This window comes from Lachnellula hyalina, assembly GCF_007821495.1.
Source record: "Lachnellula hyalina strain CBS 185.66 chromosome Unknown contig00002, whole genome shotgun sequence".
NCBI lineage: Eukaryota > Fungi > Ascomycota > Leotiomycetes > Helotiales > Lachnaceae > Lachnellula > Lachnellula hyalina.
The window spans coordinates 180963-200561 of record NW_022157116.1 but is presented as its reverse complement, the minus strand read 5'-3'; the positions used below and the strand labels follow the sequence as shown (position 1 = coordinate 200561).

Sequence of the window (19599 nt, the reverse complement as noted above, 5' to 3'; positions counted from 1 at the left end):
TCACTGGGTCATTAGACGACGGTGTAGTTACACGATATAGCTCCCACACTCTCGCCCAGTCACTCGAATAATAAGACCGTCGACTCACCGCTTCCGATTGGCATGCCTCTTCTTCTGGACAATTCAATCAACACTAGTGTGGAAACTGTTGACACTATGCGCGAGACAGTAGAGTTGTTCACGATTTTCGTGCCTGGACCAACTACGCTAGGCATTAAAGTCATTGCTAAGCTGGATGTGGCGCACCTGACCACAGTACCTCCAGCTACTATTGGCCTTGGTGCCTAAGGCCTCATAGTTGAAACTACATCGTAAATATTGCGGGGCTGTTTTGCACTAACCAAAATTGTCTCGCTTTGATCTGAGGTACAGATCCGCGTGACGATCATGCATGAATTTGCGCGCCATAGCAGCTACCAAGGCTAATGACGATTTCCTGTGTAGGTGTAAGGTCTTAGAGCTCGGATAAGACCCCTTTTATAAAGTATTAGGATAGTATAAGCTTGGTAGTAGAGCTGTGGTAGAGGAACCCTGTTACGCCATAAGAGGACACTCTTCGCAAATCAAGCGTAAGAGCGATGATGCGAACGTGATTTTCTAGTGGGAGAGGCTTGAGGTGTCTAGGAGTAGCTACGGAATATAACTTATAAGAAAATATAGGAGATATTAAGGTGTATATAGATTTTAAGATACTTGAAATCAAAGTACCTATCATTTTTTCCGGCACGTAGAGTTTTCCGCTACGCAGGGATGGACGTTACAGGTGCTCTGGATTGCTCGAGACAAGAGGCAAATCCTGCACACGTTCCTTTTTGTTTCCTTTTGCCCAGCAGAAATTACCCCCGGTTGTTCGATAGATAATGGCACGGACACGGGATTAGAAAAAAATTGGGGGTTCTATCAATTATACAGCAATCTTACACTAATACATCCATGCAGTGATACTTGGATCACAAGCTTCATTATATTACTCCAAAACATCCTCAATCCACTCCTTCACCATCTCCCCTTCCTCTTCCCCTTCCTCACCACCTACACTCCTAACCCAAACCCTCTCCTCAGCCGCACTCTCAGCATCCAGATCCTCATCCCAAACCCTGCGATCTTTATACTCGTGCAATAACACACTCCTCCTCATCAACGCCGCCATCTCCTCTGCTTGCACTATAGGCGTTACCTCTTCATTGTCCCCTTTACTCTTCTTCCGCTTCCCCTTTCCCTTTACATTTGCGTGACTTTTTGTTTTCGGTTTAGGGATATCAGGTGAAGAGGGGAATGGGGAGGGAGAAGAAGCGATGAATAAGGCCCTGGGAATTTTTAATCCGCTGTCGCGGGTAGGGAATTTTAGGTGGGATTTCCGCTGGGTCTCGAGTTCGTGCTCTGTGGTGCGTTTTCCGGATCCGAGTGCAGGCTCGTGTTCAGGAGACGATGATGATGGTGATGCTGGGTCTTGAGATAATGAGGGAGGAGGAGACGGATATTGTGATTCTGGTTCTGGACTCGGTTCTGGTTCTGTGCCGGGCCAGTATTTCGGGACGTTGAGACCTGCGGTACGGAAGAATAGGATGGGTGAGACGAAGGCGTCGAATGTACTAGAGGGGTTTGCGAACAGCTTTTCTTTCAAGATGTGTAGGGTGGTTTCGTGCCAGTGGGTTTCTGCTTCTGCTTCTTGTCTTCCTTTTTCTGGGGTTGGAGAAGGGGTCGAGGGAGGTAGAGAGGTTCCGATTCCGGACCAATCGAAGATGGCGTTTTTGGCGATTAGGCCTGCTATTCGGAGGGGGGTTTGCTTGGTGCTGAAGGACTCGGTGAGGGCGAGGGTGGTGGCTAGTGTGCCGCCTAGGTAGGAGCCGTAGAGTAGGAGGGGGCGCTGGATGAGTTTGCTGGGGGGAGAGGTGTAGTATGCTGATTTGGGGGAGAATTTAGAGGTTGGTGAGGAAGGGGTGTTTTTGAGGGGAGGAGAGAATGATGGGAGGTAGGAGGTAGTGAGGAAGGTATAGGCATGTAGAGTGTCGTGTATAGGGGTGGGGAATGGGTGGTTGGCGTAGGAAGGGTGCGAGGAGAGTGGTAGTGGCGATGGGGAGGGCGATGTTGGAGAGGAAGAGTGTGGTGGTGGCGGGACATGGTTCCAGCGATAGTTTATTCTTGCTAATGCGTTTGAATTGAGATGTGAGGGAATGGAAGGGTGGTTGTGTCGTAGGCTAGAGCCTGTAGGTGGGAGATATATCAACAAAGGAGCTGTTGGATTTCTCAGCAGTTGAGAGTTATATAGGCTGGTGAACTGTTAGCATGAGTTTTGTTCTTGTATATTCTGAGGTGATAGGAAGACAGTCGGAAAGCCTATAGATATAAAAGCGGTTGCGGGGACTAAAAAGAATCTATCTCAAAGCTCCTGTCTCAGCATAAGATAACACATGAAGTATCCCCAGCTTTGGAGCGACGACCGCTGGGAGTGGGATATCGCGGGATCATATCAATTGCAGTAGAGGATAGATAGCACGATCCATAAACAGTCGATAAGTCAGTGTTTTGAGTAGGCCACGAATTCAGGTTTCTACTACTAAGTCCATATCCTCCGCTCAAGAGGTAATAAGATTGCAACGCTTGCTCCAACTTTGCAAAAGCCCTTGAATATCTCCTCTTCGTAGATAAAGGGTGTACATGATGCAGTACTACCAAGAAAATGGGAGCACAAGATGCGCAAATCCTCCATCTCGAGCAAGCAATAACCAAGTTTGACTCAGGCTCACGGCTACTAAGATGGCCCAGATAGAAAGTAGATAGCCCATTGCTCCCTTCTAAAATCCCCTCCATCTAGCAAAAGGCTTCCACTAGGACTGTGACTCTAATCGATGCAGCAAAAGGGAACTCTCACGTGATTTGTCTGATTGATTTTGTCTGATTGATAGAGGACAGCTTTGAGAAGGAACAATTAAACTTACTCGATGGTGATAGATCCAGCTGAGCCACAAGTGATGTTTAAGATTTGTTCTGGCTCCTGGTTACGTGTCGATGACAATCGCCTCCTGATCTGGTGGATTGAAAAGGTAGTTGTCGGCTTGCAGTAAGATGCCACTCCCAAGCGGCGCCACAGGCGGGGTGTCCAAAGCCATGGAGCAAGCATGCCTCATTTGGCATGGAGTGCCGATAGGGAGGAAGATCGCAAACAGTTGCAACGAGACGAAGCGAAGTACGCGGCAAAGATGGTTAGGTCTCTCACACCGTCACACGGTGAAACGAAGGAACTACGACTGCGACCCACGTCAGCTTGCTACTGTCATTTACTTGTACTGTAGATGCCAAGCAAACGATCATCTGCGATACCGTACGGAGCAGTTTAGTGAAGATATTTCGATTCGGGTAAAAGGGACTCGCGTCGTCAGAGACCCCGACTCCCCGCCCCGCCCATTGCTGCAAGCGAAGGCCAAGACTTTTGCCCGCATGGAAAGTTCACCAGGTCCACTGCAGTAAAAGCCTCTTATTCTGGTCGGCCAATAGCATTATGGAGGAATGAAACTGTGGGGCATTGAGTCCACCTCCATCTAATGATTGAGGCTATGCTGCGTGCGATAGTTCAACGGCAAAGACCCAATGTCTCGTCTCTCCCGCCCTGCACGGTCTGCCCTGAGCTGAGATTGGCTGTACAGACAGTAGGGTGACCCAGCATGGAAACACGTTTTGGTCCTCTGGAACGCGATGGATCTTGATGCTGCGGTAGCACATGTCAACCCCAAACTTACGGGCCTTACCTTGCTAGTAACAACTAGGTAGTCGCCAGCTGCTCGAGTAGTCCCCTTTTCCTCAGATGGGACCGAGACCGAGAACGAGAGTAGTGTAGCTATCTATTCTTCATTTTCTTTACAGTACAACAAGATCATCCATCACAGCAGGAGTCAGAGTGAAGGAAGGAAAGTATGCGCACGACTACTGATCAGGATATCACTGCGGCGATACATCGTGAATACCTCTCAGGCTCAGCGCAGACATAGCAGGGCTGACTGCGGGATGCATGCCAGAAATAGATAGCACTGACTGCTTCATACTTACTACTACTTGCCTAGGTACCTCTCTCTCTCTACCTTAGGTCAGATTCATTTGTGGAATACCAAAACATTTACCTTAAAACCATCCAGATTGCCTTATATCTAGATAAGCCGCTCTTGTCTTTTGCCCACTCTTGAGTCTTGATACAATGCATCGTCTATATCATTAGAACCCTATTATCCCCCCCCCCTTCTCCACCCCTGGCAAAAAAGACTTTCGAGAAAGGACCTAGCCTAGGTACCTGTGCGACTTGCGCTTCGACCATTGTGGCCAAATTTACCAGCCTTTCCTGCCGTCTTGCACCACTAATTTATCGCCCCACCAGCCCCAAATTGTCGACCCCTAACCGTGGCTCTTGACTCTTGAGACCTTCCATCCCGCTTCTACTTCTACGCTCCTCCTCCTTCCAACCAACCCATTCACTCACTCCCCCACGCACGCACGCACAAACAATTACCTTCTCTTTCCTTTTCTTCTTCATGATACCTACCTTCTCTTCTTAATATATAAAGTTGCTGCCTGTAGTGGCTTCTCGTCGTAAGCCCTCCCCTCATTTGGGCTGTGCCTTTCACGTACTGGTACCTGACTGACAGGGTGAATTTAGAATCCTTCAACCAACAAACCAAGCCCCATTACGATTTCCCGAGCCTCTTATATTGTTGATTTATGGCGCCTGCACCGTCCTAATACATCACGACTGCGTTTTCAACTTCACCAACTCAATAGTTTGCTTGTTCAACGGGGGATTACGACGGAGCCGACGCGTGGCCCAAATTACCAGACACGATGGCTAAGAAGAGCTGTGCAAGGAATGCTTGGGGGGTTTTCCAAAGTGTGCTGGTAGCAGCAACTCTCTATACTTTTCTCTGTCTAGCTGTGCTGGTTTTTCAGAGAGGCTCGTTCCCAAAATCGCCAGCCGACCTCTACAGAAGCCCTCCTCGCCCAGGGTCCTCATCTTCAGATTTCAATGGATCTGGATCTGTACAACTGCCTTCAACCAAATTAAAAGTCGAGAAAATCAAGCCCAATGCCAATTGGTTCAATAGACCTGAAAGTTTGGTCGTGCCGAGGGATGACTACCTGGGAAAGCGGCCAGACGTCGACACCGTTGCGAACCTCACAAAACTGGTGGAAGAATGCAGAGGATCATACGAGAATATTGAGAAGATGCCATACGTACAAGATTGTTTGAAGTATATGGAGGAGGGCGAGAAGGAATACTTTTACACCCCCGCCCGAGGCGAACGAGCGAGTGAACAACCACCAAAGCTTGCAGAGTATCTCAACTCTGATGGCGCAGATAATACCCTCGAAGAATACCCTTCCTATAAACACGCCTCGAAAGACTCCCCTGGCAAATGCGACGGACCTATTGTGCCTTATCATGTCTACTGGACAGGGCCTGCAACCTGGCGAGTTGAGTTATTTGTGAAAAGCCATTTCCACACACAGAACATCCCATGTACCCGATTATTTATATGGTTGGATGGGGATCGAGATCCAAAAGCAGTAGACAAGATGCTGAACCATGACCCATTATTCGAGAAGTTTTTACCATTTGTCCAGCGGGGAGATATCGTTTTGATGACATGGAAATTTCCTTCCAGGATCCCACTTCCAAAGGGCGACAACACAGATGGGGTTGGCTATTACAAGACGCCTGGAAAACCAAACTCAAAGGGCGAAACACTGGTTGCAGATGGGTTACTCCGCGATGCCAATGACCAAGAATGGCTTGTTTTGACGGAGAAGCAAATGACGTTCCTCCCCGTTGCAGTCTCAGACGCTGTACGTTTCGTCGTTCTACACATTTATGGAGGAGCCTACTTCGATATGGACGTTGTTATGCTCAGAGACATGCGCCCACTATTAATCGGAGATGACCACTCGTTCGCTGAGCGATGGGGTGGACATCCTTCTCCTGGAGATTACAACACTGCCATTATGTCTCTATCTGCCAATTCTTCGCTCTCCTCCTATCTCCTCCGTGGAGGAGTTCGAATGGGTCTCAATTTCCACCCGAGAGTGATTGGAGTTATGACGGTCAAAGATCATCGAAATCAAGAGTTCCACATGTTAGAGACGGCAGCATTTGACCCAATTTGGACAGAATTCAACTGGGGTAGACTAGGAAAATGCACTGTGCCATGTCTACACGATTATGGGCAAGTCTTCAAGGGGAAGAAAGCATTCCCGTTGGACGATGAGTGGGAAAGTTATGACGGACCACAGCTGAAGTTGGCATCGGACAAGGCAAGAACCAGGGGGCATTTCTGGGAAATAAAGAGGGATGAGAATGCAGTTGAGGAAAGAGCGGAAGCAAAGTCTGAAGAGTCAGAGTCGGTATTCGACAAAGACGCTCTGATGAAGGCGGAGTACAAAATTGAGGAAGACAACTATCCGCCAACGAACCGTACGATGGAGCACTTCCTCCGGGGTGCGTGGACATATCACGTTCATAACCAGGTTAGTTATGCTGATTTCTTCCTTGGAACTTATTACTAATGTTCGAATAGTGGCTCAAGAACCCTGAACCATCTTCATGGTTGAACGTGATCCAGCGCGCCCACGATGGCTTTTTCTCTCACGGCCGTAAAAACCCATACGGTGAGAAATGGGACGGTCCAGATATACCCCACTACGAAATCAGCTGGGAATACCCTTAGACGCCTTCCAGATTCCACCTTTCCTCCCTTCTCTCCATATACCCCCCAAATATCATGCCCGAAACACCATCGATTCGGCCGATGTGTCAGGCAGAAAAGCCCCTGGATCCTCGACGAAGGCTGCAATGCCACGCCATCTTTGCGGGACATAGCTTCACGACCAAAAATAAACAGTTTGCTTCGATTCTCTCATGTACCAAAAACGGTACAAACATTATTTGGCATTGCATAGCATAGCATGGGACAGGATTCGTCGCTTAAATACACGCCACCGGAGTACATATGGCGATTTGCTTTATTTGTTTTCTGCTATTGGGCAATTGTTCAAGTGGGAAGAGATGTGACATTCCTGGCGTTTTCAAATTCGGAGTCGCCGGTTACATTCGCTGTATCGTCCTTTTTTTTTTTTTAGATCACTCAGGAGTTTTGGATTGGGAAACTTTTATTTTTGTGGCTTGGCGAGATAAAGCCATGAAAGAAGATACATGAACATAAGAAGGAGAGTTGTGGGGAAGAGAGATGATTTGATGAGATGAGGATAAACACAGTACAGTTGTGCAAAGAGCTCTATACCCTTGAATAAAAATTAAGCGTTCGACTACTTACTGTATGATTGATTCCTCGACTTGCTCGCACTTGCATTCATTGTGCATTACGGAGTAAATCGCTCATGCCGCTACAAATCAGCAGCTTGCCCTAAAGAAACCCCAGTCCTTTAAACCCTTGCCTACATAAATGGGTAAGTATGCAAAATGAAGTCATCCAAGGCCCACCCAACATGTCTGCCTTGTTTTTCATCGCTCTTCCCCTTAAATGGACACATACTCCGTACACATGTTATCCCTCGCGCGCCACTTAAAGAGCTCGGATTTGAGGAAAGACGGAACGGAACGGAGGTTTAGCCGTAAGAGTGTCACTTTAGCTTAGTCTGATAATTATTACTGTATTATTATTATTGCCGTTAGTATAAAGACGGAAGGAAATCTTTGATTTCATTTTGTTTCATTTCACGCTAAATAGTCTCCATGGGGTATTTTCGGACGTCGATGTACTTCTTTAAATATCTTATTAGTCATATGTAGCGATTGGCTGGTTCGCTAAATCGCCAACATGCAGCATGCATGCATGCACAGGCAATGATTTTCTTTACAGCCTCCTTTGTTTGCTCTTCTCAGCCTTGTTTCAGATGTAGCAGTACCATGGTAAGCGCTGAGGTTTCCTCTTCTTCTCTTGGGAAGTTGGGAGCGTCGGGTTCTTTAGTGGGATACGTGTACGTGTACAAGAGTGTACGAGGCGAGGTGTGATGCGTGCTGTTGTTTTGAGAAGGGTTTGAGGGGTTGCTAAGTAGGTGGGGTAGGTACCTATACAGTATGCAAGGTGTTAATTATAGTTCTATTATCTTATCTATTGTCTTTTCTTAAAAGTTGCTACTGTACTGTACGTTCTACTTCTATCTATGTCTACGTCTATGTATCTTCTCTCTATATGCAGATCTACAAAGTAAAATGCAATTTCAGCATCTTCTTCCTGGAAAGAGGACTTGGTCACAATTTCGGCACCTGGAACCCATTCTCACTCCACTCCTTCTCAGCACTCGCCCTCAACTCCCTCTGCTCATCTTTCGTCAAGGGAATCTCATCCCCGAGTCTACGTTCCCTACTCTCATGCGTCTCCATCAAGCCGGCATTCGTCTCATCCCCATCTACAAACTCATAATCTCTATACTCGGTATTGGCCCACCCCGTTCCAGTGAACTTCTCATGCCCAACCCAATCTTCCGTGAAATAGTGCAGATACCCTCCATGCGTCACCACAACGATATGCTGGTCTTCATTGGTCTTCGCCGCTGCTTCAGTCCCCAGCGTTCGGAGGTAGAGACGCGCTTCTCGGGCCCGCGCCTCGATCGCAATGGCGGATGGTGACCATTTCCCCTTCTTACTATTCCAGCCCTCGTGCACAAGACTCAACTCCACCTTCCCGTCCTTCCCGAACTCCTCTACAAGTTTCTTGGGTTCAGACCCAGTATCACAGGGTAGATCGGACGTTTCCTGTAGCTCGGGTAGAGCGAGCACTTTCTTGCCGGACGCTACTTCGTTGGGGAAGGAGAGCAGGCAGGTGTAGATGGTTCGGCGGAGGGGCGAGGCGACGAGATGGGTGATGAGGGCATGGTGGGGGAAGGTTTGAGCGAGCGTCGCACATTGGGACTCGCCGAGGGGGGTAAGGGATGGGTCATGGAGGGTGTGATTTGCAGTGTTGAGGTTGTGGTAGCCCTGTGCGTGGCGGACTAGGTGAAGATATGTTTTTGCCATGGTCTGGTGGTCGAGGGTTGGATGGGGAGGGGAGGTACAGTACTGAAGATCAGTTTGTGGATCGATATTGTAGGGTTTTTTTTGTTGGTGATGGCGGGGGGTTCAATAGTGGGGTACTGACGTATTATTTTCCGACAAGGATGCTTGCTTTTTTTATGTGGCAGAAGAGAGAATAATAATGAGGTTTGTTTCTACTTTAGGTCTGAAAAATCAAAAAAAGGAGAGAAGAAAATAAGGGAGCTTAATAATCAAATGACTCGAAGCAATTAAGACGCTATAACGGGAGGCCAATTGATCACGATTTTAGGAGAGGAAAGGAATGGAAGGTGCACCGAGAACGGAAGGTTTGCCATTGAGGAATATCACGTGGAAGGGGCCTCTTCCTTCCTTCCTCCATCGCGTTCTTTCTTCTTCTCGAAACGTTCATTATCTTGCGACAACATTTGTTCAAGGTATCACTAAGTGGCTGATAGCCCGTTATGCTTATGGCTGTTGATCCAATTAGCATTTCAGGCAGTCCTCTGCGCCCCAAGCCTATTCTTGGCTTATATTACATGCCTACAGCCTGGCCCCTTCATACGAATATCTGCTGTGAAACCACATATTATGATCCTGTCTTTATCAGTTCAAAAACCAAGGCGACAAGTGTTTTTGTTTCTTGATCTTCTTTTCTTTCCTGCGTAGTCGCTGTTTTGCCTCTTGATCTCTTCTTTTTTTTCCTGGGCAATAGCTATTCCCTGCATCACCAATTTCATTTTATCTCCACTATGACAAGATATTCTTCTTCCTCTTGGAATTGTACTTCCTACCCATCCCTAGAACCTAATACTGACATATCTGGACTTGGGGTTAGTGTCTCGAGTTGAGTGGGCGGATTTCACTTATGTTTTCAGGTACTATCCGCGTTTCTCGGCACCGCCTACTTAACACTTATATGCTGTATTGCAAAAGTTGTTATCGACCACAAAAGACCCCGCCATGACTCGAACTCCTTGCTATGCCGTTGGTCCTTCGCGCTGAGAAATGTCATTGTAGCCCTGAGTGATCAGCAAGTTGTCACTGGAATATCGATTATCATAAGCGGTCTATCTCAGCTCCAGTCTGGAATTCAACTCTATCACTGGCAATCGATTTTCAGTATGGCTTGGTAGGCTTATACTTATACGAGCTATTTCAATCCACAAGCCGAGAAGCTAGGAGCTGTTTTAGGACCCTACATGCCGGCTCCTGAGACAGCTCATAGGCTCTCTTGGCTCTCTCCAAGCACTTGACTTTTACTATACTAATTCATTGTCGCAGGTTCTCTACTTCGACGCACCTCATTACTCTCACTGTTCTAAGGGACGAATTACGCTCGAACAAAACAGTTCGTCTTTTCCGCCTCGTCGGTATGACAATTCTTGTGCTCATGCTCGTTTGTATCCTTGTACCTATTGGGTATACGGTGCCATCACTATCGATCCCGTCGAGTTTTCCAGTCTGGTGTCTTTATCAACCTAACATCGAATGGGACTTTGTCTTTGAACCGCCAGGTGAAGATAGTCAGATGGTTGGAAAGAGTTACAACTACTTCTATGTAGCGGCTGTGCTAGCCGCCCTTCTTTACTGTTTTGTAACGCGGGTCTTACTGCTCTTCTATCAGCGCATTGGTTTACGTTCGTTTATTCGTCGAATGCCGTGCGGTCGCCTATGGAAGCTGATTGAGTCCTTCATTTTGAGGCTGGAAGATATAGAAGACTGCGCGGGTTTTACGAAGGCGATAAAATGTGTCGTGTATAAGCTGGTTCGCTCTCTTTATGTGTTGATCATTTCGGGCAATGACATGTATGGCTCACGAGCTTGGGAGGTACATCATCTCCCAGTCCGACATGAAAAATTCTAACTGCTAAAGATCACCTGGTTGGCTGGGACTCTTATGTGGGGAATGGAGAGGATGTTTTTGGTTCGAGGGGGCGAACAGATCCTAGAAATCTTTGCAACATCAGGATCTGATGTTGAACATGTCATTGAGATGCAAAATGTTTGGGGATTTGGACAAGTACTGTCCTTAGCACTTTTAGTTTTGCCACTTGCTAGTTTATTCGGTGAGCTGACTGGGTCTCCTATCTTTCATCATCACTATCTTAGTCTGCCTCTGAATCAAGAGTATTTATTGACAAGTGTTTCTAGATGCATTCTACTCAGACCACTCCTCAGATACAGCGCCGGTGTCTAGGGCTCCGCCATCAGAGCAGCTCCTACCATCCACTAAAGGATTCTTTCAAGTCGCAGCCGAGCGTCCTCATAGCTCTCTCAACGCCACAAGCATCGGGTATGACTTGTATGCTAATCCCTGTTATGGGAAGCTGCTTTGGCTTTGGTATATATCTTCCCTCGAGATATTAGTGGACGTGGTTGTGGCATACCAGGGATTCACTTTTATGACTCTGGATCTGAAAAAGTTCAACTCGTTGGAAGCGATGCTGGTGGCATATGCCTGTCATGCTACAACAATCATCGTACTGCTGTGGTTATGGATATTGATATTCACGGATCCAGATCTTCAACGCTTTTGGAAACGAGGAATAATGGGGCGGATGATGAGGAAGAAACCGATCTCTATCATTACATGGACGCTACTTATCATTGTTATAGTTGCTATCCCTTATATGGTTATGGCATCAGTAGTGGAATCAAGATTCCATGTGATATATGGCACACCAGGTTTATGGCCAACTATCAGCTAAAGAATTATTATAGCTAGGTGGATCACTAGGTTGTTGAATGAAGAGACCTGGCGGAGTCGGTATTCGCCAAATGTACCTGAAACAAAAGGAAGGCATCGTTGAGAAGAGCTGTAATCTCTGGAGTTGGCCGAGGAATCCGAAGGGAGCTTCCATATATGATAATTAGAATAGGTTGTTTTAGCGACGTTGGATCGAAGAAATAATTGAGGGAACCACTTTGGAGACTATTTCGAAATAACCATACGTTTTGAGGATTTATGTGGATTGCATGCTGGACGTTGTAAAACAAGAGAATAGACATAGCGTAAACCTCTAAAATACCGTATAGAAGGGTATAAGGTTGAGCAAGAAAAGGGGGAGCGTCCACGTGATATTGATTAGTAATTTTCGTCTTGCTCCTTGTTATCTTCCGGTGTTCCCATCCATCCCACTTCTCTTCCCCCGACGGTTCTCAACAGTGTACGCCGTCGGTCGGGCAGTTCCTCCAGCGAGCTTATCCTCCCTCTATCGCTCATGGGGAGACGGAGATCCGTAGTTATCAATATCCACTCTGCAAGTCGCGTCTCCCTTTTCGTCACTCATTCCCATTTTCTCACTTAAGAGTTTAATCTATTTCTTCATTTTTTTTTCTGCCTTCTGACCCCTACCATACTCTCAATTATTCAAGCTGTACCAGTGATTCAACATGGAAATTGGCGTGTTCATCCCAATCGGCAATAATGGCTGGCTCATTAGTACCAATTCCCCCCAATACATGCCCAGTTTCGAGTTGAACAAGCAAATTGTTCAAAAGGCAGAGAAATATAATCTTGATTTCGCTCTTAGCATGATCAAGCTCCGAGGGTTCGGAGGGAAGACCGAGTTTTGGGATCACAACCTTGAATCCTTCACTCTGATGGCAGGTCTCGCCGCAGTCACTTCAAAGATCAAGCTCTTCGCATCTACAGCTATTCTCACTCTGCCACCAGCTCTCGTTGCGCGTATGGCGACAACGATCGACTCGATTGCGCCTGGTCGATTCGGAATCAACATCGTGACGGGCTGGCAGGAAGCTGAATACAGTCAGATGGGTATTTGGCCAGGAAACGCGTATTTCGGCTACAGATACGATTATGCTACGGAGTATGTCCAGGTCATGAAGGAACTGTGGGTAAAGGGAGTCTCGAACTTTCAGGGAAAGCACTTTACTATGAAAGACTGTAAGATGTCGCCGCAGCCATCAAAAGAGATCAAGATTGTGGCGGCGGGCCAGAGCGGACGGGGCATGGAGTTTGCTTCTCAATATGCGGACTTCAACTTTGTCATGGGAGTTGGGATTAATAGTCCGACTGCTGTTGCGCCTGCGAATGAACGTCTAGTCGAAGCTGCCAAGAAGGCAGAAAGAGATGTAGGAGCCTACGTTTTGTTCATGGTTATTGCGGATGAGACCGACGAGCTTGCTCAGGCGAAGTGGGATAGCTATCGTGAGGGGGCTGATGTGGATGCTCTTGCGTGGATGGCTGACCAAGGGAGTAAAGATACAAAGGCGGATGGGAGCGCTACGGCGAAGGCCATCAACCTTCCTGAAGGTGCAGTCAACTTCAATCAGGGGACTCTGATAGGATCATATGCAAAGGTAGCTGGTTTGTTAGATGAGGCAGCGGGGACTCCAGGAACAAAGGGTATCATGTTAACGTTTGATGACTTCCTTATTGGACTTGACAACTTCGGAGAGAAGATTCAGCCGTTGATGAAAAGTAGATCGAAAGTTGGAACCGCGGCTGCTTAAGTAGATACTTCAAAGCATAATGTGAAGACTAATATTCCAATATGTCTTATTATCTGGTAAACATCAGCTGTGAGACTTAAGCTAGCATAGAAAGTCGAAATTTGCAAACAAGCCGCCACCACCAATTTCAAGGCATAAAATATAGATATCTTGATTCCACCCTACAATTGAACCCTCGAACTTTTAATCTCTTCACGAAGTGGTATTCTTTGAAAACTTACACGTGACCGTGGGTTGATTTTACACAAGGCTGACAAAAAGTATCTCTTTAACCTCGCTCCGGATTCTTCCACTGACCTCAACCTAGACACAATCGTGGTAGCAACAGGTCTGCCAGGAAAACAGAGTACCCATGGCTACAAGATCAGCTCTGCGACCGTTATTGCGGCCCAGAAAGTTACAATGCCTCTCCGCGCAAACTCCTCGATACTTCTCCCATTCCATGCGAAGAGCAGAGTCTCCGTCACAACAACCTGCGACTAATAATGAGAGGACGACACATTTTGGATTCGAGACGGTAGCCGAGGCCGAGAAAGAGGCTAGAGGTACATGTGAAGCTTCAATGTTTTGAGACAGGGCTGATAGAAATGATGATAGTTGCGGGAGTCTTCGACAACGTAGCAGCCTCGTACGATACCATGAACGACTTCATGTCCCTAGGAATCCACCGTCTCTGGAAGTAAGCTATCAATCCATTCACAATACCACTCCACTCCAGTCCACTCCCCAGTCTTCTGCTTTGCTTCTCCCCACGACTAACAGAACAAACCCTACAGAGACCACTTCGTCCGCTCCATCAACCCCGGCCTCTCCACCACAACCACCCCCTCAGCGGGCTGGACAATGCTGGACATCGCCGGCGGCACCGGCGACATCGCCTTCCGCCTCCTCGACCACGCCACGCAGATCAATAACTCCCCTGCCTCTACCATAACCATCTCAGACATAAACCCATCTATGCTCGCCGAGGGCCGGAAACGCTCGCTCGCCACCTCCTATGCCAACTCGCCGCGAATCTCCTGGCTCGTAGCTAATGCGGAAAAGCTAGATACTATTCCCAGCAACAGTATCGATCTATACACTGTAGCATTCGGCATTAGGAATTTTACGAATAAAGACGTTGCGTTGAGAGAAGCTTATAGAGTGTTGAAACCGGGTGGAGTTTTCGCGTGTTTGGAGTTTAGTGGTGTGAAGAATCCGTTGCTCGATGCTATTTATAAAAGGTGGAGTTTTGGGGCTATACCGTTGCTTGGGCAGTTAGTTGCGGGGGATAGGGAGAGTTATCAGTATTTGGTGGAGAGTATTGAGCAGTTTCCCAAGCAGGAGCAGTTTAGGGACATGATCAAAGAAGCGGGGTTTGTGGTTCCTGGGAAGGGATGGGAGGACTTGACGTTTGGAGTAGCCGCTATCCATAAGGGTGTGAAGCCTGTTGAAAAGCTTTAGGTTGCTGCCGTATGTTGATGCTAAGATGTATTATATGTATATAGTTGCTGAGAGGGCAAATCACATTGCGCTCATAATCATGTAAGACAAAAAGTACAAATGATTTTGTAGTATTTTCTAAGCCGTTCACACTTTACACAACCTACCGAATCCACCAACCAGCGCTCTTGATTTCTGGCAACTAGAATACACGCAACGCTCCCCGAAGCAAGTGATGCAAATAATAGGGATCAAAAGTACAGAGAAAAGCTATCATCGCCCCCACATAAATTGTGAAGCATAAGCTATTTAAACTCCACCTCCGTCCCAAATCATAATAACCTATTGATAGTCGGCCGATGAAAATCAACGGCCATTAATATCTTCTACTCACAAATAGTGAGAATTAAAGACGATGTATTGGAAAGCGGACTTTTGGAGGAAAGCAAGGGAATATCGAGTCGAAACGTGAAAGTTGTTTAGGCATCACCAGCGGCTGGGGTCGCGCTCGCTGGTGCTGGAGAAGACTCGGTTTTGAATCCTCGGCCACGTCCTCGACCACGTCCCTCACCACCTCGTCCACCCCTTGGTGCTCCACGACCTCCACGGCCGCCGCGTCCACCTTCGCTATCACTTGCACCACCGCCACTGCTTCGGTATCCGCCCTGTGGAGTGTTTGAACTACCACCTCTGCTGCTGGCCCATGTGCCGGCTCCGCCACGGTTTCCGGCAAATGTCTTGTTCTCTCTTTGCTGGAAGATCTTGACCAGTGGCCGACTTCTGTCTTCACTTGATCGTGACTTGACATCATCTGGGAGATTGGCAAGAATGCTGTCTCTCTCTTCTGTAGTCTTGAAGACAACCACCTTGTTCGATTGGCCCCACTTATCAATGCGGACAATCTTGGCCTTATCTTCCTCTTTGAACAATTCTTGGACGGCCTCATCCGAAGTAACGTTCATGACAAAAAGACCAATAATTGGCTCCGTCTGATTCTTCGGTCCAGGCGATGAAGCATCAGCTGTACCATTAGCCGTTCCGTTTGTGGCAGCTGGTGTGCCGGTCTTCTCATTTTCTTTGTTGGAAGTGGGGAGGTTGACAACATTAGATTGAGGTTGGGGCGTAGCTGGCTTAGGAGCTGGCGAGTCGCTAGGGGGGCCTCTGGGTTGTGTTTGGTTCTGTTGGCCACGCTGTCCTTGGTTGAATGGAGCAGGCGCCGCAATAGGCGCCGCAGGATTTCGTTGTGCCGGACCTGTTGGAGCAGATGCTACGAGAGCATTGCTTGAGCCAGGGGTTCCAGTTCCAGTCGACGGGGCTTGAGAAAGCTGTTGAGGGGGTTGATTTGCATGGCCTTGCTTGGCTCCTCGGTGGGCAAAGTTGAAACCTTGAGCTCTCATCTCGGTACCAATTCTACCGTCCTGAACCTCTAGAACTAACCATCCAAAAGCCGCATCAGCCAAATTGAAATTCCACATGTTCTTGAAGGCACTTTCGTCAACCTGTCCAGCGGCACCAGCATTCGCTCCCCCAACAGGACCGCCAAACGGATTTCCACCAAGAGCAGTGCTGGGCATCTTGTCGACTACTCCAATTGCATTATTTAGCAAGTTTTGCTGCGCCTCATTTTGCGAAATGGCAGGCTGAACCTCCCCCTTGACAGTCTCCCATACATCATTGAAAGATGCCTTTGAAGCAGCTAGCTTTCCACGGTAATGATCCAAAGTGGGATTGACGCTGAATTCATTATACGAACTACCATATCGGAAATGTAGGCCTGCGGAGATCGAGAAATCGGCCTTAAGGGTGACAGACAGTTGGTTCAGGAGACCCTCACGGGCTGGAGATGCGTGGGTGATGAATATACGTGTTTCCGTAGGATCGTAGACTCGGTTCGCAACATCAACGAGTTCGCCCATCTGTAAGAGTGTTGTCCACATAGTGCCTTGACCTCCCGCGATCGTAGTTCTTCCCTCACCATTATCGAACAGCTTATGCATTACCACCGCGCCACCAAGACCAAGCAACCTCAACTTTACGCCACCGATCTCCAACAGCATGGACTGGTTCTCGTCGATGATATGGAGCTTATTGACCTTGTATTCTTTGGACCGGAACTTCTCCAATACTCGCACATCTTCACATGCACCCCAAACTGTGTAGACTGGAACATCGAGCTTCAGGCTTCCGTCCAGGAATTGTGGTAGCTCGGATAGAGGAAGTTCACTGGGCTGGAAGCGTTGCTTGACTGGACCGCCTGGTGCGCTGATAGCCTTCTTCACATTTTCTGAGATGAGCGGTGAATATTGGGCGACGTGCTTAAGGGTTCTAGAATGGTCAGTTTTGTAGGTGGCGGAGCAAAGGCACGAAGTTTTCCTCACTTGTCCGCAATACGATCCAGTGACGTGCTATCGTAGAAACCAAAGTCTCCAGTATGAATGATGTGATCCGCGCGTGCTTGTTTCGCCAGTTCATTTAGAGATCTCAGATTTCCTGTCCAAAGGTCAGCCTCGTTATTTACTTTGACCGCGCTGCTTCGGTTCCATCTCACCTCGCACATCTGCTACGCAAAGAACTCTAACTCCCCCGGTCTGTATAACTCTGCCATTGTTAGGGAGTAAAGGCGCAGCTCCAGGTATACCAGAGTGGCCTCCGGCAGCACCGTTTGGAAGGTAGGCTGGGTTGTTGTAGTTGTGGGGGCGCTGCTGTAAGAAAGGCATGTCAGCTTCAAACTTTTTTCCCCGAGCGTGAAACCTCGAGTAGTTGAGTGTATGGGGTTGAGAGAGATGCTTTTGGGCATGCGATGTGTTGCTGAAGGAGAAGAGAAGCTGTTGATGGACGGGTTGAGGGACAACATACAGCAGCCATGGTTATGGAGGAAGGTGGGGAAGTCGCAGGAGGATTGGGAACAAATAAAGAGTCTTTATGCGCTCAAATCAAGAAGAAGAAGATTCTTGTTCAAAAAAGGGCTCTGCGGATGGGATGGATGGATGGGAGGAGGAAGGTTTGTTTCTTTTTTTGTGCAGGAAGGTGAGCAAGCAAGCGGTCGTGATTTCTACACGCAGAGCTTTGAAACGCGTATTGATTGGCTGTCATTAATAAAAGCGGGTCATTTCTAGACCTTTAAGGACTGACTTCCCCTTTCTTCCCCAACAGCATTTCAAAATATATCTTCCACAAACAGTCAAACATGCTTTCCATAGCCTCCTCGAATGCATATTACTATAATCTCGTGTGGCAGAATAATCATCACAGCCCCTCCTTTCCATCCAAATTTCAACTTTCAAACCGAGGTGATTATTGAGGGATGCTCGGAAGAGTTAACGGCGATTTGTATGCTGTATGTATGTATCAGTTGGGGCGAGAGACGTGAGAGCTACAGTTTGTTACATACATAGGTCATATTTTAGAGGATTCCTTACTGTCCTGTCGAGTGTCCAGGATAGCAGTCCTTTCCCTGAGCCATTGTTAGTCTTGAGATATTCGTGAGAGGGAAGCACACAAGTCAATTCCAACTTAAAGACCAAGGTGTTATTTACACATACATGCGAGAACTTGAGCTGAGGACTTCTCGCCCCATGATGAGCTTTTGAATTTTCATGAAAGTTCGATTGGCATAAGGCTGAAAGCAACACATGAGAGGCTTGCGCTCTGAGATGTCCTGAGCTCTTTGGTTCATTCGAAATGTAGGGATAGTGTCTCTTGCAACTTTTCTTTACATGTTGGATTTTTAGGAATTCTGCGGCGATTCGTGAAGTAACCTCGAGGGGTATATAGAATCACTCGTTACATACCATACTCACGTTGGCGAATTTGAGGACCGGCGTACCAGCATGCCACAGCCTATCATGATCCTCCAACGTTAGTTGTACTCTTCTTCCTGCAATTGAGGAGGAGCAGACTGGTGAACATTCAATAGTCCTGTCGAAGCCTAACTCGGCAGCCCACGTCCGGAAGCTCGAGGGTGCAGCTCCAAGTGTGTTGTTTACCTCGACGAAAGAAGCATCCAAAGCTGCAAATCGGCAGTTCAAAAGCAATTCGGTTCTGATAATGCGGAAGAAAGATTGAGGCCTGTGATCAGGTTGGCAGCTCTCCTTTCGGCGGGGGTTTAAGACCTCTTTCTCGGTGGGCTTCCACTCGGTGGCATTTGCACCGCAAACAAACTCAAACGATCGCCGAGGACATGTTTCTAAGATTGTGTTCGCAAAAACATGGATGTTTTCAGTGATCAGCCACTGTCCCAGAGATCCACCACTATCGTCGCGGGTATATGCAATTATACCCGTGGAGGAAAACAATAGCAGAAACATGACTTGGAAACCTCGGGTAATCCTTGCTACAACCTTGGGAGGATTCCAAGAGCTCTGGCGTGGGTCAATCAAAACATGCCGCTAGGAGACAAGGTGATAGCTAGTGGAGCACAACTCGAGTAATCATCTGTTGCCATCACAAACAACGTCTTTAATTACCACACCGCACGAAGTTGGCTCACATCTTGAATCATGAACCTAACTTGTATCAAGGACATCTTGGCGAAAGACGAAACAATCTTGTATGAGTTGGAATTGGCGACCTAATCAGCGGAATCAATCGACTTTTGTGGGAGCAAGGTATGGCTTTCCCCGCCTTAGGGGGTTTTTATGGTTGAAACCGGGCTAGCTTCTATGAGA

The 19599-nt window shown here is 47.6% G+C and overlaps 5 protein-coding genes across 5 annotated transcripts; 2 read left to right on the top strand and 3 right to left on the bottom strand.

Annotated features, from left to right (window-relative positions):
• Positions 1-967: 967 nt before the first annotated feature.
• On the bottom strand, positions 968-3110 carry LHYA1_G000225 (uncharacterized protein; the record flags this gene model as incomplete). Its single annotated transcript, XM_031145219.1, has 2 exons — positions 968-2270; positions 3004-3110. The coding sequence occupies 2 exons, from the start codon at positions 3108-3110 to the stop codon at positions 968-970; spliced, it is 1410 nt and encodes a 469-aa protein (XP_031009833.1).
• A 1657-nt stretch (positions 3111-4767) lies between these two features.
• On the top strand, positions 4768-6707 carry LHYA1_G000224 (uncharacterized protein; the record flags this gene model as incomplete). The annotated part of the gene is made up of 2 exons (XM_031145218.1): positions 4768-6507; positions 6558-6707. Coding segments are annotated over 2 exons (1890 nt in total), but the record flags the coding sequence as incomplete, so codon positions are not given.
• Positions 6708-8251: 1544 nt separating this feature from the next.
• LHYA1_G000223 (putative phosphatase) lies at positions 8252-9016 on the bottom strand (the record flags this gene model as incomplete). The annotated part of the gene is made up of 1 exon (XM_031145217.1): positions 8252-9016. One exon carries the CDS (start codon positions 9014-9016, stop codon positions 8252-8254), a length of 765 nt encoding a protein of 254 aa, XP_031009831.1.
• Positions 9017-12427: 3411 nt separating this feature from the next.
• rutA_0 (Pyrimidine monooxygenase RutA) lies at positions 12428-14953 on the top strand (the record flags this gene model as incomplete). The annotated part of the gene is made up of 4 exons (XM_031145216.1): positions 12428-13478; positions 13879-14055; positions 14108-14189; positions 14287-14953. 4 exons carry the CDS (start codon positions 12428-12430, stop codon positions 14951-14953), a joined length of 1977 nt encoding a protein of 658 aa, XP_031009830.1.
• A 458-nt stretch (positions 14954-15411) lies between these two features.
• Positions 15412-17649, bottom strand: LHYA1_G000221 (Uncharacterized protein; the record flags this gene model as incomplete). Its single annotated transcript, XM_031145215.1, has 3 exons — positions 15412-17257; positions 17311-17422; positions 17451-17649. 3 exons carry the CDS (start codon positions 17647-17649, stop codon positions 15412-15414), a joined length of 2157 nt encoding a protein of 718 aa, XP_031009829.1.
• Between the last annotated feature and the right edge of the window lie 1950 nt (positions 17650-19599).